Source organism: Bacillus rossius, chromosome 15 (genome assembly GCF_032445375.1).
Source record: "Bacillus rossius redtenbacheri isolate Brsri chromosome 15, Brsri_v3, whole genome shotgun sequence".
Lineage (NCBI taxonomy): Eukaryota > Metazoa > Arthropoda > Insecta > Phasmatodea > Bacillidae > Bacillus > Bacillus rossius.
In genome coordinates, this window is record NC_086342.1 from 44,761,509 (window position 1) to 44,780,403 (window position 18,895).

Consider the following 18,895-nt stretch of genomic DNA (forward strand, 5'->3'; position numbering starts at 1 on the left):
CAGGGGACATCAAGAGGGGCCAAAACAAACCCTAGTAGCGGGGATTTTCATGTAGCGGATGGACCAGATCCAGCCGGCGAGCACTCTAGCCTGTACAGTCTCTACCAGTTACAGGCAAGCACCCCCAGGAATCACCCGCCATTCAAAATGTGGGTACAGGTGGACGGTAAAGACCTAGAAATGGAGGTGGACACAGGGGCCGGATTTACCGTTATAAGTAGCGAAACATTTGAGAGGTTATGGCCGAGCAGACCAAAGCTTAAGGCCGCGAATCTTCTTCTCCACACTTGGTCCCAGGAGAAGCTGCGGGTACTAGGGGCACTGGAAGTGCGTGTACAGACGAATGTTGCAGATGTACAGTTACCACTCTTAGTGGCAGATGGGCGTGGACCGAGTCTACTGGGGCGGAGCTGGCTAGAGCCCCTCGGAATTTCAGTAGAAGGGGTGCACACCATGCACTCGTTAGCAGCAAGCATGGCCGCACAGCACCCCAACGTGTTTGCCAGCACAGACCTGGGGCACTATGTAGGGCCCCCAGTGAGCATAGACATTGAGCCAGATGCCAGACCAATTTTTCGTAAGTGTCGGCCTGTGGCATTTGCACTGCGCGATGCCGTAAGCAAAGAGATAGACAGACTCGTGGAACAGGGAGTGTTTGAGCCAGTAGCGTATTCTAAGTGGGCAACACCCATTGTTGCTGTATGCAAAGCAAATGGTTCTGTCAGATTGTGCGGCGATTACAAGTGTACTGTGAATCGGGTGTGCCAAAGCGAGACTTACCCTTTACCAACTACAAATGAGGCTTTTTCCAAATTGGCCGGTGGTAAGATGTTTACTAAATTAGACTTGGCTGATGCATACTTGCAGGTGTCCGTGGATGAGTACACCGCCGACCTACTGACGGTAAACACCATGAAAGGTCTGTATCGGGTCAGGCGGTTGCCCTTCGGCATCAAGTGTGCCACGGCGGTGTTCCAGAGACTGATGGAAACCTTACTAGCAGGGATAGGAGTCGCGGTGCTGTTAGACGACATCCTCATCATGGAAGCGACCGCTGAGCAACACTGGCAGCGGGTCAACCAGGTCCTGGGTCGGTTAGAGGCAGCTGGGTTACGATTGAAGGAGAATAAATGCGTGTTTGCCGCATCATCCGTTCAATTTTTGGGGTTCAGCGTAGACAGTGCTGGCATACACCCAACGACAGCCAAAGTGGATGCTATACACCTTGCACCGGCACCCACCTGCAAAAGGGAACTACAGGCTTTTTTAGGGCTACTCAACTTCTACGACCGTTTCCTACAGGGTAAGGCCAGCATAGCCGAACCACTTCACCGTCTCCTGGATGCTGGGCATAAATGGGAGTGGACTGAGGTTCATGAAGAAACCTTTCACGCTGTAAAAGAGCTTCTTCAGTCAGACGCAGTCTTAGTACATTATGATGCAACGAGGCCTGTGTCATTGACATGTGATGCTTCAGAGTACGGCGTGGGGGCAGTTCTGGCTCATGTGGAAGAGGATGGGAGTGAGAAAGCCATAGCTTTCGGGTCGCGCACATTGCACAAACATGAGCGTAACTACGCACAAATAGATAAGGAAGCACTCGCAGTAATGTTTAGGGTGGTAAAGTTCAGGCAATATGTGACAGCAAGACCCTTCACAATTATCACAGACCATCAACCCCTGTTGCGGTTGCTGGACCCCACCAGGCAAACGCCAGATTTTCTATCGCCAAGGTTGCTACGTTGGAGCCAGTTACTGTCCATGTTCGATTACAGGATCACATATCGGCCAGGACAGAGCATTGCGCATGCGGATGCTTTAAGCAGGTTGCCGTTGAAGGTTACAGAAGTCCAAGTGCCCGCTGCGGGAGACGTGTTGATGTTGGAGGCATTGCCAGATCCCCCAATTGAAGCAGCCAGGATTGCTGCACTTACAGAGGCAGATCCAGTATTGGGTGCGGTCAAGAAGTATTGCGGTGGCGGCTGGCCACAGAGTGGCGCAGTGGCTGATGAGCTCCGCCCGTACTTGACACGACGGGACGAGTTGTCCCTGTACAAGGGGTGCATCCTTTGGGGCAGCAGAGTAGTTATCCCCTCGGCGCTAAGGCAGGACCTGTTAGTAGTGCTCCACGCAGCTCACAATGGCGTGGTGAAATCAAAGGCAATAGCACGCAGCTACATGTGGTGGCCAAAGATGGACGACGACATTGAGAGAATGATAGGGCTGTGCCAGCAATGCCAACAGTCACGGGCCAATCCACCCCAACGTGTACCTGCTAGTTGGGAACCAGAAACCAAACCTTGGGCCAGAGTACACATAGACTTTTTTGGGCCGTTCCAGGGCAAGGTTTTCCTTCTCGCTGTTGATGCCTACTCCAAGTGGCCGGAAGTCAGAATAGTAAGGTCTGCATCATCAGCATGTGTGGTGCGCGAACTGCGGGACATTTTCAGCATTCACGGGATTCCAGAATGTTTGGTCTCTGACAACGGATCCGCGTTTGTGTCAAGTGAGTTGGGAGTGTTCGCAAGGAAAAATGGTATCCGGTTAGTGCGCACAACACCTTTTCACCCCTCTAGTAATGGGCAGGTAGAGCGCATGGTCCAGACGGTCAAAGGGAAACTTAAAAAGGGGGGCACGGGTGACTGGCAGACCCGGCTAGCACGAACATTGTTCGCGCTGCGTACCACCCCAGTCACTGGAAGTCACAAGATACCAGCTGATCTGCTCATGGGTCGTGCCCTTAGGACAGCTTTGGACCTGATTCAACCGAACCCCAGCAAGTCGCCCTCAGTACAGCCAGCAGCTGAGCGCCATAGCAGACACTTCAAGGCAGGAGACACAGTGTGGTACAGGGCTTACTACAAGAACACCAAGTGGTTGCCTGGGACAGTACAAAGCACACAGGGTCACCAGATATTTATAGTCAAGGACGACATCGGAGGAGAGCATAGGCGCCACAAGGATCAGATCAGGCACAGGGTGCCCAGCGGATTGGCTGAGGCAGATGGGCACCTGCCTGCGCGGGGAGGGCCCAATGAAGCAATCGAGAAATGTGCCGCGGTCCAGGTTCCACCTAGGGGAGAGCAGCCCAAGGGTGAGAACGGCACTCGCAGCACCCATGACAGGCGGCAACAGGCAGCAGTAGAAGACACCGCAAGCTGCGAGGACGACACAAACCCCTTTCGCGGATTCAAGATGAATGAAACCGTTGGCAGCGGTACCAGCTACGCGGAACAGCTCATCCAGCAATCCATCGAGAGGGATCCAGCCAGCGTCTGCATCAGGGGAGGACCAGCGTTGGGAGAGCCCATCGCAGAATGGGAGCACAAAGGCACCAGTGACTCTAGGAACGACAATGCACGGCTCGCCCAGGATCCGGAACCATCGGAGAGCGACCAGGCGGCTGGAGCATGACGGTACCCACAGAGAATCAGCCACCGACCCAAGAAGTGGGAGGACTATGTACTGTACCACTAGTGTAGCATAGTGTAGTAAGATATTTGGCAAGGTTTTACTGTACTGTGATAGGGAGCTTTTAGTAGGGAGGAGGTGTTGTGTCCTTTCGTAAGTTGGCAGCAGTGCGATATGTTGTAAACAAAAGGTGATTATGGCGGGACGCGGCTACGACGGACATGGCAGGTCTTGTGTTGTGTACGAACAACGAGGTGCAATATGAGTACCATGAAGGCTGCGATGTGCGGCATTAGTGTCATCTACATAACAATATAGTTCTTCAATGAAGATATTTAGAAAACATGGCGGTTTAATTTCAACTTAAATATTGGGGTTTACAATGTACTTTTTATAGGACTAGTATTTATACAGGTAATATGCCAAGTGTCATTCTGATTGGGAAATGATGTTTAACAAGAAAACCCGTTTAAATGTGCTCGTGCATATGTGTGTGGTGAGTTTGAGAAAACTGAATGCAGAAGGTGATTTCAAACAGAAGATGTAAAATTGGTATCTGCATAAATAAGAAAGTAAAGGTGTGGACATTGCTGAAAAAAAATGTTTATTTTTGGATTGTATGTAAATACATTCAAAAATGTAATTAATCTTTACCACAGTTCTATATTTAAAAACAATTTTGTTTTGTGGGTTATTTCTATGCATTATTTTCTTCCTCTATTTTGTTTGGTTTGTGGATTCTTAGGTATATTTCGAAGAAAGACTACCTATTGTTATTGAAGCCGTTACCGAAGCCATTGTGAAATCAAACGTTTGTGTGTGTATACATATACAATTTATGGACACGATACTGCCTTAATTGTGCACAAATCATTTCCAAACTGATAAATAAAATATAGTAATAAAATTTTGGTCGAATTCTTTAATGGGCATAATCCCACCAAAGGGGTAAAATGGGGAAGGTTTTGATTAACTTAACAATCGCTTTAAATCCCATTGTATGACAAATATTGCATCGATTAAACGTATTATAACTCGTAGAAGTAATACCAAAAACGTTTTAATACATTTTTGATACGACCAACCATAAATGCAAGGGTCGGAAAAAACATGAGTTGAGGACAGAAAAGTTCGTAACTTCATTAGTAGACACATCATCAAATCTGTTTGTATAGTTTGTAAATGTTATAATTTTTAACACAATATTTTGTCTTTAACAATTTTTGATAAGCCAAATGATTGCTCAGGGGGTTGTAAATAGCAATGTTGAAATATAAAAAAAAACTCAATTTATGGTAAAACACTTAAAAAATGAATTATATAACAATTAATGTTAAATGTATATTTTTATTTTTTATCTAAAACTTTGGTCCAAAACAATTTTTGATTAGACCGAAAGAAGTTGAAAAAAAACTCATGTGGAGATAAAAAGAACTAAACAAAACTTCCGTACCATGTACCTACTCAATCAAAGTCATTCATATTTTTACTTAACTTTCTATATATTATCAAGAACGTTTATATGAAGTAAAATATTATGTAACCAGCCATTATTGCAAGCCGTGGGATAAAAATGGTTAAAAGACAAAAAAATCATAACTTTTTAGTTGATATACTATCAAAAATGAAATAATTTATTGCAAAATTCCTAAACATTATCCAAAACCTTTGGCTGAAACAATTATTGTCGATACGACAAACTATTTACAGTTATAATGGAGGTTGAAAAAAGTTTTATATTTCCTATAAAATATGTTGAAATTTATTTTTAACTATCTTCATATTATCATAAACAATGATCCAGAACAAATTTTTTTTTGTGATCACTTATTAGTGCAAAGTATGAAAAGTAGTGTTAGAAGGTAATAAATGCGTAGGCGTAATATGAAATACGTTCTATGTTATTCAGTCCTGGATGAATTTAACTAAATATTTTAAAATAGTTTTGGGCCATGGAATAAGACAGTGTCCATTAGATCAATTTTGAATATTGTAGAACGTACAGGATGCTTAAAAAGTTTCATAAGTTTATAGAAGATTTTTGAACATTTCATGAAGCGATAGGTACTTCGAAATCTACCTAAACCTGTAGTCTGTGCCGAGAGTGATGGATTTCGATTACTCAATTTATCATACTGTGTAGTGCAGTGCTTACGAAGAAAGTTGATTGACAAAAATTTATTTTGCAGCTGCCTTGAAGAAAATGTTTTTTGCTGTAAGGTATATTTTTATTTTGTTACTTGAAGTTTTAATATTATTGAATAAATATTTTATTTGATGATTTTGATTCGTTTCATTTGTTATTAAACTTTTTTAAAACTTATCTACTTTTTATTTCATACCAAACATTCTTAAACTTAAAAAAAAATTCAATCATAAAAACTCAATATTTAACAGCCGTTAGTAAAAATGTGTGCCTTTTAAATTATTTGTTTTTAATATATCCCTACTACTAATTTTAGTCTGAAAATTTGCCTGTTTACCTACGTATTTTTGACACCCTTGTGACTGAATAAAACTGCCCGTGCCCTTGGTGCAGAAATGCTGTTAATTTAGTAACCATCAAAATTTAAAAAATATATAGTCAAAAATTAAGAAAAAGTACAAAAGTCAAACATTTTTGGTATTAAATATATGTAAATTAAAATGCTCATTCACAGGGTGACTGTACTGGTGGCACCAGAGAGGTTTTCAAGTAGTTTTGCGAATAACCGGGAAAACATCACATTGTAATCAACCATCAATGTAAAGTAGTGTCCAGACATGTATTTCTAAGTCAGAAATTCAGACAGAATTATTTTTGACGTATGCAGTCACATTTGTCTGTGTGACATACACAATAATTTAGTGTTAATACGTTACTATCAACCACTAAAATAAGTATTTTGCTATATCGCTACACTAAACATATATGTATGCAATTGGTACGCCGGCTACGGTAAACTAAAAAACGCAGAGTGATTCAGACACATGGCGAGTCGGCAGGGCGGCTCTTAACTGTCAAGCAGTGTCGGCGTGGGGAGGAGGGTGGGTACTAGTGGAGTGGGGCAGTGAGCAGGAGGAGATAAGAGTAGTTCTGAATGTCGCCACTCAGCTCCGAGCAAGAACGACATGCTATGTACGCGGTCACGCGTTTACTCTCTAGCCAGACGGCGCCCTTAACAAATGACTTGAATAAATCATAATCACAGACGAGCTGTTAATGTGAAGTGTAGTTTCTCCAAGCAAATGTATGGAAGCTGTTTCCTACATCAAGCACTGCTTATGTGAATGACTACGAGCTAGTACTGCGTGAAGCTGGCTGCTGTACCCAAAAGTCATCCGTGTTATTCTAGCTGTCCAGAACAATGGACAAGATGAATTAGATAGGTGTGGAGGAATGAATGCAAGGGTAAAATCGGAGTTCCTGAGAAAACCCACCAACAAGGTCCGCAACGTTTAAAATGCGAATACATCTTATTTGACTTCGCCGGTAGTCAAAATCACTTTCCAGCGTAATAGTCCGGCAGAAATTGGCCGTTTTTTGCATGAAGTGAAATTTGGAGTCTATAGTTTTGTTTTAGGTGTCAAATGAAAGATATAAGTGTCTTGTAACAGAACTTCACATGACGAGATTCAGGCTGAATAAATAAATGATGCCGTAGTGTGGGGTGCCTTGTCGATTGGTATAGGTGTCAAGTGGAAGAATTACTATCAGTTATGGATATTCCATGCATGTCCTGTGAAAATTTTGTAAATCAGAAAGAGAAAATCGGGCAGGTATAACTTTTGCAGGACTACTTATATTTATTTTAAGTAATCCGATACTAGAGTAAATTAAGTCTGTTTTCTTTTTAGTATATTAAATGTTACCAATCTCCACTGTGTTTCAGGCATGGGAAAAACATGTGACTTCTAAATTTAAAAAAAGCAGGAGACGAAGAAAAGAAAATAGCAGAACAGAAAGGACATTTTCTGAATGGCATTCCCTACATAGCAGAAGAAGGTGACGGTGTATGGGGGAAAAGAACCTATGGGCATGGCTATAATTCATCAACAGGTGTTGTGAGTAAAGGAACATTAAAGAAAACTGTAAATAACAATTTTATATAGTTAATCAAATGTCCAGATTGGTAGAAAATCTCAATGTTACCTATAAAAACAGTAAAACAGTAAACAAATTGTAAGAATTCAACCGGCAGACAACTAGTGAAACGTGGTTTATGTACGTCATTTGTGGTGGTTTCTGATTCCATGAATATCATTGTGACCAGCTTAACTGTGACTTATCATGTAATTGATTATGATCATAATTGCAGTTCTGAAAGTGTACACGAAATTGTACCAATGAAATCCGAGATGTGACTATTTAGGCACAGTAGCAGCCGCTATAGATCTGGGATAGAAAATATCGAATGCGATTGCTCCCAAGGAGGTTGGGGGTTGCAGGAATCCCAATTCTCTTAATTAATATTTTGTTATGGCTCCTATGAACACAGACTTCTTAATGACAATGCAATCATGATAACACACCTGGTATGACAGTAAATAATAAAAATGTTTTATATTGCCATCTATTGACAGGTAAGTGAACTCACGGCACACTAAGGAATGAGGTAAAAGAAATTATAAAGCATTGGGATACTGAAAAAAGTGAGGGAAAAGTTTTCAGGCGCTGTACAGGATGAGACGTTATTTATATGCTAACTATGCAGACAGAAATCTTAAAGTCAAAAGAATAGGGAAACATTAACAAATGGGCCTATCGTGACTTATGAGGGAGTTATGCACCTTAAGAGGAGGAGATGGAAAACGTGTGATTGAATGATAAATTTCTCCCTTGGCCTGTTAACTTTGTTAAAAGTACCTATTAATTTTTTGTAGGGATGGGGCGACTGAATCCAATATCCGCCGAATCCTAGGGATTCGAAGGTTCGGCGGGTCTGATATAGGATTCGTCAAAGGATTCGGTTTTTTAATATTTACGGGAAAAAATACAGTAAAACTCGCTTACGAGGTCCCGCATGGTAGGTTTTTCCGTATAAAGCGTTTAAATTGCCCGAGGTCTCATCATTTACGCCATTAAATGTGTGATATAAAGTCAGTTAAATTTTTTTCTGAAACTTTCTGTCTCAAATAATGGCGCACGTAAATATGAAGAAAAAAAAATGAACAACATACTAAGAAATATGGATGATGTACCATAACTACAGTACAAACCCAATAGTTATTTTAAGATAATTACCATAAAAAGAACTAAAGATTCTTTGCAGAATACCATAATTACTACAGAAGCATGATAGCTACCATATTTGCACTATAGTTACCGTAACAACTGAGATGTATATTTACCGTGATAGTAATATATTATTTATTTATGACATATTAAATTAAAGAACATTGTTGGAAAAAAAAAGGATGTTAAACTTTGATATGTACGGTTGGCACATGTTGCTAAGAAATAATGCGATCTGAAAGAATGCAGTACTACTACGAAAAGTGAAAATAGTACTCTTGGATTTTTAGGTTATGGCAGTCTCTTTCGTTTTTCAGTAATATCGGCCGAAAATTAATGAGCGTACTGTATCGGAAGTCGGCAGAAATGCAGATTCAACTAAATATTGGCAAAATCGGCTTCTTCAATACAGCTCTACATTTAATGACATGCGTAAACATATTTCAGACTTCAGGATATTGAAAAAGACTTTAATTTCAATTTCCATGTAGGTTTATTGTGTGTATGTTTTTTTTGCAAGTGTAAATTGAATGAAGTAAAATGCTTTTATTTTTATTACTTTCAATTGATTAAACGTTAATGACCAGTTACAGATATTTATGACACTAATTTTGAGGTTAAGAAATTTTACTAAAGCATTCCAGCCAAGCAGGTTGCCAGCGAGAGACGCTTCTCTTCTGCTGGAAACACTATCTCCAATCGTAGAGCTAATTTAACTCCTGAACGTGCAGAACAAATTATTGTTCTGAATGATAGATTAAAGAACAGAATTTAATACTCTGTGACAATCTCTCTCAGAATTATTGTGCTGAAAAGTGGAAATGTTGAAACAATGTGAATGTACTTTTCATACAACATGATTTTTGGTGCTAAGTTTGTTGAAGCTCAGTAAGGACTCCAGAAAAATTGACATGGATGAAATTTTTCCAAAGATATGTTACATTTACACAAACATATAGGGTACTTGGTTATGTTAGTTGGATGATATCATTTACTATTGAACCAATGGAAACAGGTAACATTCAATGGAAAAAAATATTTTTTTTATAGCAGTGCAAAATGTAAACCACACTGTAAATAGTTACCCAAAATTAATAAGCCCACTTCATTTTAATACTTTATTCAAACATTATACTAAGTTTAAGATAAAAATAATTTCCCAAAAGTGTAACTGTACCACAAAAGCTCGAGCTCGCTCGAAGTAAAATTCTTAGGCTCGCAGACCTCAAGCTTATTTACAGAAAAAATCCTAACTGCTAATCTGTACTAAAACTGAAATTACTCAAGAAAAAATTTTTGTCTTTATATACACATACCAGAAATGTACCAAACTACATGTGATAAAGTCAAGGGACTTTTAGTGCAAGCAGAATACATCTCACTTACATTAGATATGTGGACATCATCTGTTAAAAGATTCGGGTTTGGGTTCGAGATTCGGCAATTCCAGTCGAGGATTTGAGTTAGGATTCGGATTCGAGGAAATCAGGATTCGCCCCATCCCTAATTTTTTGATTATGAGCGCCAATAATACCATTGGGATGCATACAAAACCGGTGTAAGAATTCGCTTGTAAGTTCTCTGAAATGTTGCACCAGTCTTTCATGTGTGACGACGAACCTAAATCAGTATCTTGTTAGTGTTCCGAGCATGTAAATTGTCGCTACAATTGGCGCCAAATTTAAACCTTGTTCCCTATATGCGCCTGCCAGTGGCGGTATAATACTACACTAGAAAGGACTGATACGAGAGTCCCGTAGGTTACGTCAATATTGCTTAGTTACAGACAACCAAATTGGGAGTAGCAAAATTCAGCCAACTAAATTATTTAGGCCGGCGCAGTGGCTGCATTGACTCTACACGATGCCAAAAATTCTCCCTGGATTACCCGATCACAACACTTATTTGATATTCAATAACATTAAGTTTGGCGTAAGGAAATACAGATTTTTATAAAAATTAAGAGAAAATTACAATAGTCCAGAATGTATAAAAGAGAAGTTGGGCGCGGCGGTGAATTTAATTCGGCTATTTTCCACCATCTTTTAAGGACTCCAGAAGAAAATTTTAAAGTCAAAAGTAATTCTCATAAACAAATACAGAATCTTTACTAAAACCTTGGAGCTTAGATTGCAAAGGTGTCAGAGCCGTGCACTACGTAGGTCATGCCACTCCAGAAATGACCCCAGTGTATGTAGACACATTCACGGGATGCAGAGCTGTTTACAAACCTATACTAATCAATCCACTGTAGTTCTTATTGTCGATTAGAGTCTGGTGCCTTCCGAGTTTACTTACACCAATTGGCTTTGTAGACCAAAGCCGTCATTTGACGCGAATACAAAAAAAAAGTTTCATCCCTTGATTCTTTGATGTCTCGCCTACGTCATGAGATGAGAAGCTCCGTTAGCCTCGGTAATACTCAAATTGTAAGACTAGTTTTACATTGAAATTAAAAGGAAAAATAATGCTTTTTAATTTTTATTGTTATTAACAAATAAGTAACTTTTATAAAAATGTTTCATTCGATTTGATTTTTTTTTAAAATTAACGCCAAAGACATCACAATTTACTAGGAATGACATATTATTAAGTGAAATACACTGATATTGTTGATAGTTTCTGCCATGACCTGCTTCTTAAAACAATAACCTTCTTTTAAAAACATGTGGTTTTTAGTTATCTAAAGAAAACACAAATCATCTCACATTGTAATAGTTCTTTGAATTTAATTGTTTTATAACACTAATTAGACCATTTCAGTACATTTGTATTACTTTGCAGGCTATTCTTATCGGACTGGAAACGCAGAAGATACTTCACCTGGGCATCAGAAATAAATACTGTAGTATATGTTCGATGGCCAAATCAAGGCAGAAAACTATCCCAGATCACGTATGCTATAAAAACCATACCGGTCCTTCCACAGCCATGGAGAAAGATTTGATATGCGAGGGTTTATTCTGGGGGACTTTCATTGTGCAATTACAAGGAAACAATCGCTAGCGCAGACATTACTTATCGCTGTCTAATGTGCAATATAATAATTAGGTACGAAGTTTTAGTGAGGTCTTCTTTACCTCATACATACTGTGTGTGTATCAATCCTCTTACTTGGAAGAATTTGTTTCATTTTAAATGTTAAAAGTTAATGTAATCACTTTAAATAAAATTCTTCAACTTGCTTTCTAACGTTATAAGACTATATCATACAGGCAATGCTCTAAACTAGTGGTGCACCGATGCGGATACCGATGAATCGTAATCGGCGATTATGGGTACTTACCGATTAATCGTAATCGGCGATTATCTTAACGATTACTTTGCTGATTATCTACGTCCCGTCGTAATTAAGTAGGTTTTTACCGTGTAATATTTTGTTACACATTTTAGGACGAAATACGGTAATATTTGTATATATTACAAAATTGATCTAACTCCGTCATATCAAGATTACAGATATTTCGTTAAGTTTAATAAATTTCATTGCCTCGAACAATAAAAAAATACATTTTTCCTACACGTTTATTTACGTTTCGTCTTTTGTTCTGTCTAGTGGCCTTGTACATTGCCTATAGCCAGAGACGTAAAATAGATGGCACGCAATCAAAATACCACAAGCAGTTGCAGTGGATTCTATGAGAATCGATCTTTTCGAGTCGATAGTAGCGGTTCAAAATCGTGGTACCGATACCTTTCAGAGTTTATCACTGCTTTTTACAAACTCGTTATTGGCGTCTTTGGCAACATTATCCGTTGTGTTATTTGTATGTGACGTGAAAAGTGAAAAAGTATTTATAATTTTATAAATTCAGTCAACATTAATAAAATCACATGTGCTAGAATTGGTTTTGAGTCATTTTTATATAATTATAGTGAGATGGCGACTAGGGAGAAAAAAAGTGAAGTGTGGAAACATTTTTCTACAAACTCAAGTGAACAAAATATAGCAACAGGTTAACATTGTTAAACGGTAATTTCTCGATGCAACCTTATGTGATATTCGATAATAATGCTAGTTTTCCGCAACACAAACTTACCCACTGTAAATTACAATTATTAGACTGTAGTTCAAGTTCTTTACAATAAAAAATATAAATAGAATTTAATTTACACTTTGCAATGACTTAATAGTGTATTTTATATATATTTTATACTGTTATTATAACTGTATTCTCAATTTTACCTAATCTTGTTATTAAATTCACATGGGAATAAAAATTTTTGTGTGCATTATTACACTTAAAAAAATTTCTTCATTATAATCGGTAACTGAATCGGTATCTGCCGATTATTGCTCTCATAATCGGTAATCGAATCGGTAATCGGTAAAGTCATATCGGTGCACCACTACTCTAAACAAAGTGTGCTCTTAAATATCCAACAGTACAAAATTTTACCCACTATTAATTTCTTCATAAGAGCAGTCATTTGTAGAAGATAAAAAAAGGCTACATTAAGTGTGTTAGCATATTTTAGAATGTTTAAATCATATTGCAATATATTATCTTGCAAACGGTTGCCAATTACAGTAGAACCCCGATTTTGCGAACACGGATTTAACGAAAACAGCGATTTAACGTAAAGGTTTTCAGGAACCATTAAAAAAAACACCAATTTATTAAAATAATAATATAGATTTCCAAAAAATGAAAGTAAATAGTAATGGAATCTTATTAAAAATTACACTTTGTGGTGTCAGTAATAGAATGGAGGTACTATATATTAATATGTGCCTTTGCATCCTCTGTCCAAATACGAAAAAATTAAAAAAGTTGTTCAAATTGCTTAAAAACTGCGGGCGCTGTAACTGAATTGCGTAGGTGCGTGCCATTGCGCGCGCCTGGATAGATAGACTGTCCGCGACACATGACGTCATGAAGGGTTTCTTTGTCCGCATCCCCCTCACCCTCTTCTATGCCTGGCTTGACTCACCACGTTATCTTCCAAACACGCCCGCATAGTAACAGTGCTAGCCAATAATCACACGTTTCCAAATATTCCCTTTCCCATCCTCCAGGTTTTTTCAACTCGTGACCACGTCACACCAATACGCCATTATCATTATTCTCTAGAGGTGTAAAAGTAACGAAAAAAAGCGTCCCCGTATGTATTCGTTACTATAACAATTAGTACTCGTTACTATCGTATCACGTTACATTACTCGTTACTTCTGAAACCGCATACCATGCTATGTTATGTTGCAGCAACGAATCGAGTCGTATTGCGTACGCGTACAGTATGACGTCGCGTAAATAATAAATAGAATATAAACAATTAACAATATTTGATAATTAACAGTTTTTGTTAACCAAGAAACAATTAAATCTCATTAGAGCGGCTTTTTTATACTATCTCTTTTAAGATAAGAACAAAAAAACGTGAAAATACGCGATAATAAAAACATATTTCTAATTTGTAAACAATACTTTAAGTTGTTTCTGTTCCAATCTCAAACTTTGTCTACACACACAATACCTTTAATAAACAGTAAAAAACTTTGACGAATTTCCAAATTATACTTTACTTAATAAACAAACATAGTTCTTTGTAACGCAAATTCATCGAATATGCGCGCGCATGCGTAAAACATACGAAAAATGCGAGTAACGAGATGCAGCCGTGTGTAACGTTTCGTTACTCGTTACTAGATGGCGCACCTGTTACTCGGTACCGAATACATACGGTTTGCTACAGCTTTATTATTCTCAGTAAGAGCTTTGTGCGCGGTGTTTAGTTTTTCGAATACGTTTTTTATAAGTGCTGCGCAGCTCAGCGAACAAAGAGAGTCAGCCGGCGGCCACGCCGCGCCGTAACAGCAGCTGACCGAGTACAATGACCTTTCTCCGCGTACGGCGCGCTATTGACGGAAATTTTCTTATTTTTTATTTTTTACTGTGACGCAATGTGTATGTAACTCGTATTTGTTATAAACGCTGCAGGTTGCGACTGTATTTTAATACACTTTAACGTATTTCTTACACTTTACATATTTTTAAACTTTTATTTTATGCCTCATTTTTCACGGTTTCTGAAAATCTGTATGTACCGAGGTGTACGTACGAACCGGGGGCCGTACGAGCGAGATTAAAAGACGTTGAAGATGTAAAGTTGACGAAGTCTGAGATAGCACGGCAGCACAAGATATCAGCGTCGACCCTGTCTACGATATGGAAACGGTAGGGACGCGATTATGAGTGCGGGGGTCATTGAAAATCGGAAAATCGGATTTAACGAAACATCGATTTAGAGTAAACATTTTCGGTAACCATAGCACTTCGTTAAATCGGGGTTCTACTGTACAAGGAAACAATCGCTATCGCTGTCTGTGCAATTTAATAATTATGTATGAAGTTTTAGTGAGGTCTTCTTTACCTCATACATTTGCCATATATTTCACACACATATCATTCCAAATAGTTTGATTTTCTTTTCATACCTTAACGGAATATCTTTTAGACCAACAGAAATTATAAGTATGGAGATAATTCTCACATATTGCGCATCCACAAGTGAAATATATATAATTTTATATCTATTGATGTTAAAACAAAAAAAGATAACAGCAGTTTTAATAATTTGGATCATGTTTAGCAGCAAGCTACAACATATACAAATATTTTCAGACATAATTTTTAAATAATATTTAGGTTTAAAAATCTTTTAAATTGTTTTGTTATAGTAATGAATATTTTTCATTTTCAAACCATATTTGTTCCAAACTCTTGCGCTGACAGTGGTTGTTATGAAAAAAACCTTGCAGACAAAAGTACTACTCTTAGGATGTACAATCAATTCTAACCCCTTGGTATGATTCTCCTATTAACGAATTTGATCGAGATTATTTTTCACTAGATTCTATGTATCAGACTGGAAGTAATTAGTACAATATTACACAGTATTATGCCCATTATAAAGTTACATACGAAAAAAAATAAAATTTATGTTTACACTTTTGAGTTGACAAAGCTTAAAAGATGTCAGGGTCATGAAAAAAAAATAACGTAACAATTTTCCGGAATTCCCAACATGGTAACCACTACAAAATGTAAAACTTTATCAGTAATATAATATAAATCTGCGGTCCTTGCTGATGTCATGCGCCAAACCCGACAGCGGACAGCGAGGAGTGAGATCTGAGCTGTCTGCCACTTCCTCCCCCCACCCTCAACCAACGCGCCCGGCGAGGAATGAGATCTGAGCTGTCTGCCACTTCCTCCCCCAGCCCCCTGGGATAGCCCACAAGCCGGCGCGACTACCTGCTGCAAACAGTTAGCCATTCCTCCGCTAGTAGAGCTAGGGGCGATTTTCTTTCGCGCGTCGCCCTACCCGCTGTACAGAGCCGAGCGACATAACCTTCCCCTTTGAAGCCTTCCTCTCGACTGAATACCCAGCGGCGCGACCCTGAGTCTTATACAGCGCTCTTAGGGGGTTCAGTGATCAGTTTTTATGCTATTGTGAGTGATGTATCAGTTTAAAGTCATTCCGAAGTGGGGACGATTTTTCGACCACTTGAACAGCCTTAACTTAAACTCGACTGTGTAGCTCCACCTTTTTCCGCCGATTTTCATGTTTATGGTAACGAAACACGCACGCTCAAACAATGCAACAGACAACGTGTAGTGCGAATCGGCCCGAGCGCGTAAAGCATGGCAACAGTGTCGGCCCGAGTGCGTGAAACATGGCAACACTGTGTCTGCCAGTAGCACTTGCTGACTGCTCCACCCACTTCTCTCCCTCCTTCACTTCCCCTCTTCCGCTCCAACAACGCTACGCATCAACACATGCGCGAGAGTTCAGCTTTCTTTATCTTTATGTCGTTTGAGATGGGACTAACTGCGTACGTGTGTCACGCCTCACGTCAGTCCTACTGAGAGCGGACAAACTGTTATACCAGTCTCTGTATCACTGCCGCTTACAATACATGGCTTGCTGTTTGATGCATGCCAAGCTGCCCTGCCCTCAGATAAACCCAGAAAAACACATTTTTAATTTTTTTCTAAAAAATGTTTACAAAAAATGGGGAGGGGCGTATACGCGGGCGGGGCCTTTACGCGAGCAAATACGGTATGAGTATGCTGTGTTTACTTAGTGCGTGATCCCAGGAGTGGTTTTCCACACACTAAACACACCAGCAAGTTAAAGAAAGTAGCCGAGGGCAGCGAACTCACCTCCCTCTGCACCTGCTCCTGCTGCTCCAGTCTGGAGCGCACGCTCTCGTCGAACTGCCTGCGCTCCTTGGAGCGCGCCTCCGTCTTCAGCGCGACGTTCCTGGCCCTCAGGGGCGAGCGCTGCTGCTTGCGCGGCACGAAGGGCTGCTTCCTCAGCACCAGCGCGGGCTGCGCGCGGAACACGGGGTTCCTGTTCTCCTCGGAGCAGGCCTGTCGCACAACACCACGGGTCTCACCTTCGAGGCACGAATATCATACATCAATCACAAAGTGGGCAGGTGTGGTTTAAAGATGCAATCACATCTCGGAAACCAACCATACCGGAGGAAAGGTATCCAACATTAACAACACACAGATGATGTGTCGGTCTTGGTTCTTGCAGGGTGTCTACCAGATATAGTAAATTAAATTCCCTGATTTTTCCAGGTTTTCCAGGTCTAAAACTTAATTTTTCCAGGTTTTCTTTAACACAATTACGAAATTCCACGAAACTGAAAAAACTGCATAACAGTACATTGACGGGTTTCAAAGTATTTCAACTCACTTAAATTAGTAAAAAAAATTACCTTCTTCCAGACATGGCCAAAGTGACTCAATTGATGGCAAATAAAACATGCTGCTACAAATATTTCACACACTTCCTTTTGCAAAAACATTAGTAAAAGGAAGCTCCCATAAATTTTGCACTGACTCAACTCTTGCATCTATTGCACTTGCTTCAGAACGAGCGAAATCCCACACTTGAGCTTTCTTCAACTGCAATGCCTTGATCTCTTCAACTATTCTTTTTTCTGCCTTCTTCTTGTCTGTAGCTTCCTTTTCTTTTTGTTTTGTTTGCAGGGCTTCCTTATGCCTACAACTAGCATTTCTTACATACTGTAACATGGACTTGGTGATATCAACATGCTCTACACCTCCAGAACTTTGAACAAAGTCGTACACTTGTCTTTGTGCAATCAGTGTTTCTTCCTGCAAGTTTTCAGTCAGCAGATTAGACTGAAAATCCTCTTTCCAATGATGCATTTCCATGGGAAAGTACCAACATTATTCTCACAAACTTTAGAAGGCCTGTTTTGGCAGCTACTGTATGTGCCTTAAGAATGAGCATCCAAAAATGATCAAGGCGCCCATATTCTCGAGAAAAATACGAGAACAGTGCTTCAAAATCTTGCGAGGAACATACCAAATGATATGATCACTCAGCTTCTTGTCCTGATAGCCACCTGTTTCGAAGACAACATTCTAAACTATACGTCACATGCTGTTTCCTCACACCTGAATTTAAAGCCACAGACGGACATAAGCAGGAAATTCCCTTGGTAAGTTTGTACTTCAGGGGACTTTTGTCTTGAAGTTTTTTTACCATAACCTTCAGGCAAGTCCTAACATCATTTTTCAATAACAGGACAGACTTTTCTGGTACTTTCTCTTTCTTGATGGCATGGTGTACTGCATATCCCAACTTGATATTGTTAGCAGTAAATAGATTTTCCTGGTTATCTACATCCAATCGAGATACATTGCATTTCTCCCTAAAGCTCTTCAGTACCACTGGTTCCACAAATTTTCCTGCCAAAGCTAATAAAATGTCTACCAGTGAATCATTGAGAAAAGGTGCCATGGGTGCTTCACTTTGGAACATTGTAAGAAACAATTCTAGCTCTGATGTCAAAGAGTAGATGAATGTCAATTTTACTTCTAGAAGATTATCATCAAGAGCAATTTCACTACATTGAAAGAGACAGATGAAATGGAAACTTCACTAATAAATTTATTTAGGTGGGGTAACGTTTTTGTGGCATACTCAGCAACTGCAGTATTTTCTAACCATCTGATTGCACAAAATTTCTTGGGAAAAAGCTCTAATCCAGTTATTCTAATGTAATCTGCCCTCCTTGCAGGTACATGCTTAAACAAATAGTAACTGTCCCTCAAAAAACTAACAATATCCCACTGTGTAGCAGAAATTCCAGTTTTGAAAGCACCATGGACCGAATGAAGCCCACAGCTACCAATTTCTAGCAATGATGGTGAATCTTCACCAAAAGTGTCTGTGATATGTATTATCAAAGCTAACAAAAATTCCCAGTTTACGTTG

At 39.5% G+C, this 18,895-nt stretch overlaps 1 protein-coding gene across 2 annotated transcripts in view; it reads right to left on the minus strand.

Annotated features, from left to right (window-relative positions):
* LOC134539555 (targeting protein for Xklp2 homolog) overlaps window positions 1-18,895 on the minus strand; it is a 99,158-nt gene that overhangs the window by 24,396 nt on the left and 55,867 nt on the right. For both annotated transcript variants that reach the window (XM_063381692.1, XM_063381693.1), the window contains exon 11: window positions 16,798-17,007. In XM_063381692.1, the coding sequence (XP_063237762.1) occupies window positions 16,798-17,007 (210 nt within the window). The remainder of the gene's footprint in view (window positions 1-16,797; window positions 17,008-18,895) is intronic.